The sequence below is a fragment of the Haemaphysalis longicornis genome, unplaced genomic scaffold (assembly GCF_048455015.1).
Source record: "Haemaphysalis longicornis isolate Haplotype H1 unplaced genomic scaffold, Haemaphysalis longicornis Haplotype H1 scaffold_1, whole genome shotgun sequence".
Classification (NCBI taxonomy): domain Eukaryota; kingdom Metazoa; phylum Arthropoda; class Arachnida; order Ixodida; family Ixodidae; genus Haemaphysalis; species Haemaphysalis longicornis.
This window is the reverse complement of record NW_027526203.1, coordinates 73,272,222-73,280,838: the sequence shown is the minus strand read 5'-3', so window position 1 is coordinate 73,280,838 and position 8,617 is coordinate 73,272,222. Positions and strand designations below refer to the sequence as shown.

The 8,617-nt window shown below is 49.3% G+C and overlaps 1 protein-coding gene across 1 annotated transcript; it reads right to left on the bottom strand.

Moving 5' to 3' along the window:
- Positions 1–376: 376 nt before the first annotated feature.
- Positions 377–5,476, bottom strand: LOC144178760 (uncharacterized). Its single transcript, XM_077706903.1, has 3 exons — positions 5,324–5,476; positions 3,048–4,695; positions 377–405 (listed from the first exon to the last, which is right to left on the bottom strand). Exons 1-3 carry the CDS (start codon positions 5,474–5,476, stop codon positions 377–379), a joined length of 1,830 nt encoding a protein of 609 aa, XP_077563029.1.
- Positions 5,477–8,617: the final 3,141 nt, after the last annotated feature.

Genomic DNA, 8,617 nt, shown 5'->3' with positions numbered 1-8,617 from the left:
GCGTTCCCAAAACTCCCTTTTATGAGATACTAGTCCTATTATACGTAGCATTCCCAGGTGAACCGTCTTCGTCGCGCTTTCGTTTTAGGTGATCAGCAGGGGTGGACTGGAATTATTGGGTGTAAAGCAGCCGAATGCTGTTTTAGGCGCGAGTTGCTTCCGTTTGTGTTTGTTGTGCTCGGACCCGCTCGCGACATGACGAGAAAGAATCTTGTTTTCAAGCTGCTGTGTTTGTTGCGCTTTTATCCCGCCTCTCCTTTACGTTTGAAGCGATCTGCAACACTTTCTTCAACTGTTTTCGAAATAATAAATGCTTGCAGAACGTAAAAACACCTACAGATACTGTACTTAGATTAGAGTAGATACATCATACCGTCTACTCGTTAGCCGACAGGATTCTACCACCTGAAAAAAAAAAGTCAATCATTACACATGTCTAGCTAACACTCACCAAAATTCTTTTTCTCCCCGGACCACGCGTGAACGGAACCTGTTGCCTGCAAATGTTGCACAGTGTTGGGATGTTTCAACATTTTTGCGTGAGATTACACACCCACCAAATGTACTTGATTCGCGCTTGAATGATGTTATTGTATTTCTTTTTTCGTTTTCTTGTGCTGTTTCCTTCCGTTATAATAGTATCACCCACTCCTGACTAAAGCCTGGTACCCAGGCAAGCAGTACCTTTTAAATATGAAATAAATCAATAAAGAAATGTTAAGCGAACTTTGATTAAGTCAGGTACAAAATAGCTAAAAAGAACGGGTGGCGACTACTTTTTAGAACTCAGTTTGTGACCCGACGACGCATAGTGTTTCATAGTTTTGCTTTGTGGCCATACGGCGACACACAATGGGCTGCGGCCAATTAACACACGGGGAAAGAAAGAAAACGGAAGCGAACTCTACCAACTGCTCTGCGGAGGGGGGAGTTGTGGATAGGGGTTTGGGAGTCAAACTTGGTAGCGTGACTGGTGTTCCGGATACATTGATCAGGAAACTGCATGCTCATGAAGGAGAAAATTTTATACGAGTATTTACATGATTATTATACAGGTTTGGATGCTCTGTCTCGAATCGAAAAGCACCCCAGCAACACTCAGCGTTGTACCGTACCGCCTTTTTGTTTACAGCAAAAGACCCTAAAGCTCCCCTAGAGAATTCAACTCCGAGCGTGGTGCAATCATAAACCAATAGTTCAAAACAGACAAGCCCTGTCCACGCTCAAAGCCGTCCCGGATGCTTCTCCATGTGACCACGAGTGCGAGAAGGCGTTTGCGCGGCTCAGACCTTCTGTCCGAGCACGGGCCACACCTAAGTGCCAGAGCCATCCAGCTCGCCGATAACCTGTTTCACAGTCGGCGCTGGGCAAGTCGCCTCCTTTTTCATGCTGCCGTTGTCTTTCATTCAAAGGGTTGCACGTGCGGGATTGAAGTAGGGTAGGCGATCTCTCTTCAATAACGCGTCTCCTCTCTTCCAGGAGGCGTCGTTCGCGGCACGGGCCAAATCGGTCACTGGCCACGAAAACGCGCTAATTAGCGCAGACGTTTCTTGTCAGTTTTGGTATGTCGGATCCCCAGCCTGATCATGCCGGGGCTGCGCTGTCTATTGAGTCGCTCTCGCAAAGGCGCGACAACTTTCGAAATCGAAAGAAAAATGTCGAAATAGGTACCCTGGTTTCTAAGAAAGCAGTGTGGATTAAGGTGAGCTTGAAGTGTCCACTCCCAGTCCCTTCCACCGTCGCAAGCGAGAAGAAAGCTCAGCGCTTCACCGTTACATAGCTTGGGTGTACTGCCCGCTATAACGTCCGGCTATGTTAGATCAGCGATTACAAACTTCCGCTGACTTCACGATGGCGTAGAGTGAGTGTGGTGCCTATTTTACATACCTATGCAATGACATGTTAGGGCTCAGTGGTTGGGCAGTTTCAAATTCACTTCGCTGAACAATACCGTGATGGCAGCGGCATTTATTTCCATATGTCTCGCTCAAAATTCCGACCTCTCAGGAACCTAGTAAAACCACTTCACGAAAGTGATATTTGGCATAAACCAAGACGTCAACGTGGACACGAAAACTCTAAAAGAAATTTCCAAGATTCTTAAAGGGGCACTGAAAGGCATTTTGAGCGCACAAAATGAAGTAGCGCAATCGTTAGATTGGGTCGTCAAGGTCATCTGGGCCAAGCATTACTCTTTTACGCGCAGCAGAAAGCTCACACTTTTGTTGCGAAGTTTGTCGCTTTTTTCTCACCCTTTCCTTCGTGTTTTTGGACGCCGCCATCTTCACATGTCTACATCATCGATTCCCAGATGTTCGTCATGAGCTAGACATTCTGCTATTGGGCGGCTTTTTCACGCACTTTCGGCAAAGAGATGAGTCGTCTGCTCAGCGTCGGCTCGCCGGCTGATCTGCCAGCGGAGTGTCGGAGTGCTTGGACATTTTACGACAAACGAAACAAGTGTAAACAAACGCTTAACCGTTCGTATTGAATGCAACACGGCCATAACACGACATGGATATTCTCTTACCTGAGTACGTTCCGTAAGAAAGCGTTGAAGTCCCGTGGCACTTATTTCGTGCAATCGCAGAGAACGCCCTGAGCCGAATGCCCGGGTTTGACGGATACATTTTATTCCACTTCAAAACAATCCAGAGATGCGTTTCGAACGAACACAACGTCACAACATGCGTTGCAAGTCTGAACCGCGATTGACAGACGATATGTTGCCTCCTCCTGCCCGTGGTAAATTCGGCACTCACCTCGCGCGCGGTTTGCGGGGACGAACAGCAAGTCACTTAACTCTGGCGCGCAAGCCGAGATGGCTTTTAGCCACGCGCACTGCACATACCCCATGCGAGGTTGAGTCGTACGTCGCTCGAGAAAGATAATCCAGACCATGGGAAGCACTACCCACCCGCAGAAGCACAACGTCGCATTTCATCGCGAAACAAAGGCGTCCACAACACACACACCATCGCCTCCTGTAATGCCAAACGCATCTCACACTTCCCAATGGGAGTGAGTGGTACGCCTGCAGTGCCCACATGTCGCGAGGTGGGGCCCCGAGCTGAACCGTTGGTTAAGCTCTGCTCCAAGAGTTCTTAGGGCTTCTGCAGCAAATGGACTCATTAGCTTAAGTGCCAGCTTCACGTTCTGTCGTTCAAGGTATGAGGGATGCAAAGCCTTGTACGTCAATCCATATCCAAACTTAGAAAGACTGTTTTGTTCTGACGTGTGCAGGTCCCGAAGGGTCTTGAATGAAGCTCCATGGACGGGAACAGGTGAACTCGTGCTGTTGAACTGGGGGTAGTAAATGCAGGTCCCCGGATTCTTTTGGTTGAGCCAATTGTTCCTGATGCACTTTAATAAGTGCACTGAATCTACAACGTAGAATAGGGGTCGTGAAGAGTCAGCCGGATGTGGGTACACTATATCTACAGTTCTTGCTTTTGAAAACATGGCCATTACCTTCCTGTTCACGGAATTGTTGTCAGTCACAACTGCAACTACCGTGAGCCCGGCTTCTTCAAGCCCTAAAATGACTTTTCGAAGCACTTCATGCAACTGGCTGGCACCAATGGTGAATACAGGAAGAATGTGGGCTACATCCTTGTGTGATGATAGCAGGCATTGTGTCATGAACACGTGTGCAGTTTTGGCTGCTTCCGATGAGTTAGAAGCCGTGCCTGTAAGTGAGCCACCTTTGTACTCAAAGTACTGCTGGATTTGTATTTCATCCATAATCAGCGTAACGTATCGTTCGTGTGGCTCCAAAAGCTTTGCTCGTTTCTTCATGTACCTTAAAAAGCCTTCACCATTTTGCTCCTTTGCAGGACTCGCATTGTAGTCACTGCAAAGCCTCATTATTGTAGACGGATGAGGCAAGGTCAGCTTTCCAGTGCCTCGTACAAACTTGTACGCATGAGGAGAAATGGTATAAAACAAGCTGGCAAAGACAATCAGGTCTGCTGAATACCTTATGGCTCCTCCTTCTTTAAGGAGTAGGTGCAGCTGATGCATGAATGAAAGGGCTTCTTTTTTTTCTCGTGGCAAAAGGCCCTCGCTTGAAATGTCATCCAGAAGTGAGAAAAGGAGCTGAAAACAGGCTTCCCGTTTTTCATCTTTTTCGCAGGCATCTGGGGCTTTATAGTGTTCCACACTGTCCAAAAAAGCTTGGAGCGTCCGCATGTCATCTAGAAAGTCAGGAGCGCTGACACCACCTCCACAAAGCTTCACATTTTTCCAAAAAGCCAACACTTTCATGTCACTGCTGACTGTCACCGAGCGCTCAACCTCTGGGTGCCCGCTCTTATCATCAACGTGCAAGAACAGAATGGCATTTTCCAGCTTCTTTACGATCCAGAAATCAGAAATTGGAAAACCTGGCAGTAACGACACCAACTGCTCAAACGATGACACCCTGTTCTGACGCTCTTCATCCTCATGGGATTCAACTGACAGCTGAATGGCTTCCTGGAGCTGTTGATCTTCAAGGCGCTTTCTCTTTGATTCTGGCTCCTCACGGACGGGTGCACAGTCTGACAAATAAGAAGGGCTATTCGGAAACACCGTTGGTACTGCGTCTTGACTAAGCCTCGTAAGGCCCATGGCAACTTCTATCGTCTTGCCATTATGATCTGTGTACGAGGTAGTTGTCCGCAGATACTCCGGTTTGAAGTGCAGCTCGCACACCTGCAAGACACGGTAGACGAGAGCGAACAGTTAAAACCAGCAGACCTTTCCTATTCCTTCCTCTACATCCTGCTTGCAATATCATGTAATGTGAGAACCTTCAGGAGCAAGAGTCCACATGTTGTAATAACATTGGAATACAATGACAAATTCATTGGTGATTTGGGTGGTGTTATGCACGGGGAACATATCCAATGCACAGGCCAAGATACTGCTTAAAAATTGTCCCTTTAACGTTTTAAAGTACGCACCCGTTGTGTTTACTGCCATTTGCTGAGATGATTCACTTGGTAGGAGACACGCTCGCGCAACAAAAGTTCGACCATACGAAATTGGCGCGAATGGAAATTTCCAGTCAACGTCTCCGTGCGCGTCCTTCTGCTACCGCAAGTCCAGTTTTTGTGGCTTTTTTACAGCAGAACTCTTTGGCTAGGTAACGTTTTCAGCACGTGCCATTACGCCGAAGTTATAATTTACAGATAAATTATGAACAGCACAGGGCATGCGTTTCAAATCAGTATCGCAAAACCAGGCGCTTTGTTTTGAACGTACGTGAACGCCAGCACTTTATTCAAAATTTAATCCTCAAGCAGGCTCGTGGTAATGATGGTGAAACACGATATCTCACCTTGGGGTCGCGCAACGTCTCGATGTCAACGTCGTCACGACGAATGGCCCGTATCCACTTCGCCCTGCGGCCGTCCTTCGGAATGGAGAACACGCGGACCTTCGGCCCACCATCGTAGTTGCCGCGACAGTTCGGAACACAACACCGGCACATCGCTCGTTCCGTACTGTCGCACCGCACTCAAGCCTCGTAATCACACATACGAGAACTTGACGTAAAGCACATTACCACCACAGCAGAAAACAGCGCTCACGAACCTTTGGTGGCACAAACAACACCGTGGACACAACCCCGCCACAGAACAGGGAGGATTTTAGAGAAGCAAAGGTCTAGCTTTGCCTGTAGTGCCAGAAAAAGCGTAGTGGCGGCGTCGTGAACTACCCAGTACGCCCGCTTGATGGCGCTGTAAACACGGCTTTGTAAACATGGCGGATGCTTTTTGCACAGGCCGCTTGAGCTCCTTAATAACATGGCCGCCCTCGCACGGCGGCCGCGGCAGCTCGCTGCTCCACGGCCGGTATGGACTCTCCTCCTCCCGCGCGCGAAAGGGGCGTCGAGTCCGGCCGTGGCTGCTCCTGCTGGCTCCTGGCTGGCACGCTGGTCGCGTGTTTACTTGCGGCGCGCTAGTGAAGTGATGTTACGCCAGGTGACCAGATGGCCTCGACTGGCACAGACCACAGTGAGCAGCAAGTGAGAACAAATCGTTTATTGACATCCGCAAGTTTACAGAGGCCACGACATCATTTCATTTCGATCGCTGCAATTGTACGTCGCTTTTATGACAACAGTTTTTTTTTTTTGCCATAACAACTCGTTCACTTGCGCTAAGATTTCGAATGAAGGGCACGAATGAGGTATTGACGGCGACAACGGTTTCGTTTGCACCGTCTTTCTAGCGGAGTGCATAACACTCACCTTCTGTTGGAAGAATCAAATATTCTGGCCTCGACAGCTGTCTTCCGATGCGGAATTTCCCACATTTGTCACTCAACAAGCACTCAAATCCCGTGTTTTGACAGTCCTCTCAACAACTGATGGACGCAAAAGCACATAACAGCAATAACAGTCACGAAACCAGTGCTCCGCGCACATAGAAACGGTGGGCCGTTGCAGCGGTTTCAATTTGAATTGGCTGCTTTGTGGTTGCGAATTCAGAAACGAGGTGGTGCACCAGTCGGCTGTTCGTAAAAAGTTGCGTACATTTTTGCTCAACGGATGTTTGATGTGAAACTTGTTAATAATATTTTTAAATAACACATTGTAAGCTAACTGTGTGGGCTCTTTGAGTCACGGAATGAATGTTTTGTATTCTATACCAAAAGTAACCTTTCGCTTGCGCCGTCTGGTGGACTTGATGGTCGAAAAGTGCCCTGTAGGTTGGTCACGTGGGGCGTCGATTTTTACGCCGCCTATAGGGAAACCAGGGAACGTCCAAGCTTGCGAGGCCTACCCCGCCAAACGTCAAACACGAAAAGACTTGCCGTACGTGCGCCCCAACCGTTGTCAAGCGCGCGCCGCTAGCGCCATCCAGTGGGCCGACCGTAAAACTACCCCTCGGTCAAAGTGTGGTGACGTCAGAGCATCGGAGAAGGGGGGTGAAGTGGCCTTAATTTCGAGGAGGCCTTGAGCTGGGCCGCCTGACGTCATGCTCCCTCCTAACATTTTTCTTCCGCAGTGCCTATTCTGTGGACCAGACCACAGGATAATGTTCAGCTTTATTCTGTGGACCAGACCACCGGATAATGTTCAGCTTTATTCTGTGGACCAGACCGCAGGATAACCTTTGGCTTTATTCCGTAGACCAGACCACATGATAATGTTCAGCTTTGTTCTGTGGTCCAAGATTGCCAAAATCGTGGTAGATAGAGTCATAGCAACCCTAGCTCGAGTTGCTATGAGTTACTATGCTATGCCCCGAACCCGAGACGCTGGAGCACCTGCTCCTGTCCTGCCCCGAGCACGCAGCACACAGAGCAGTGCTGCAGGCTGCACTCCAGCGTCTCGGACGACCCAGACACAACCTGCAGGACCTGCTGTTCCCGACGGGCCCTGCCAGCTCCCGTCGTCAAGTGTTCAGCCACCGCCTGGCATTCCTCGAGGCCACTGGACTAACCCAGCGACTGTAGCTGGGGCTACTAAACAAACACTCGCGCCAAACACTCGTGCCGCTGTCGCCTATGTAATGCCCCTCCCCCCCTCTTTTCTTTTTCTTTTCTTCTCTCTCTCTCTCTCTCTCTCTCTCTCTCTCTTTTCTTCCTGTCTTTCTCTTTCACACCTTTTCTATTCCACCCCTAACCTCCTCTCAAGTCTTTTATCCCCTCTTCCCCTCCCCACCGCACTGGGTTGTATGCAGGTGAGCTCCCTACTGAGCTCAATAATATCCCCAGTGCACTTTCCTTTCCTTTCTTCCACCAAATCACTTCTCTCTCTTCTCTCTCTGAAACTGAGAGAGAGAGAGAGAAGTCATTTGGTGGAAGAAAGGAAAGGAAAGTGCACTGGGGAGAGAGAGAGAAGTGATTTGGTGGAAGAAAGGCTCAGTAGGGAGCTCACCTGCATACAACCCAGTGCGGTGGGGAGGGGAAGAGGGGATAAAAGACTTGGGAGGAGGTTAGGGGTGGAATAGAAAAGGCGTGAAAGAGAAAGACAGGCAGAAAAGAGAGAGAGAGACACGTTTCTCGACACGACCGCTCCCAACAGCACCGCCAGGCGCCGCCTCAAATGGTCCACAAAATAATACTGAGCATTAGCCTGTGGTCTGGTCCACAGAATAACGCTCAACACTATCCTGTGGTCTGGTCTACAGAATAAAGCTGAACACTATCCTGTGGTCTGGTCCACAGAATAGGCACTGCGTTTTTCTTCCTCCATGGTGAAGTGTTCCGACACCTCCTGGCATTCCTCGAGGCCACTGGACTAACCCAGCGCCTGTAGCTGAGGCTCAACAAACACTCGCGCCGAACACTTGTGCCGCTGTCGCTTATGTAATGCCCCCCCCCCCTCTTTTCTCTCTCTCTCTTTTTTTTTTTATATTCTCTCTTTCTCTCCCTTTTTCTCTGCTTCCTGTCTTTCTCTTTCACACCTTTTCTATTCCACCCCTAGCCTCCTCCCAAGTCTTTTATCCCCTCTTCCCCTCCCCACCGCACTGGGTTGTATGCAGGTGAGCTCCCTACTGAGCTCAATAATATCCCCAGTGCACTTTCCTTTCCTTTCTTCCATCCAATCACTTCTCTCTCTGGCAGCAACCGACGCTCGCCCAACTTTCGCGCCGGCCGCTTCTCATGGGCCGCTCGGCAA

Bases quoted from the DNA above. Each gene is read 5' to 3' on its own strand.
- LOC144178760 (XM_077706903.1), bottom strand. From the start codon at position 5,476: ATGTGCCGGTGTTGTGTTCCGAACTGTCGCGGCAACTACGATGGTGGG. The intron at 4,696-5,323 runs GTGAGATATCGT...CGTGTCTTGCAG, and splicing joins AGACGTTGCGCGACCCCAAG to GTGTGCGAGCTGCACTTCAA. The intron at 406-3,047 runs GTGGGCACTGCA...TTTTTTTTTCAG, and splicing joins GGGGCCCCACCTCGCGACAT to GTGGTAGAATCCTGTCGGCT.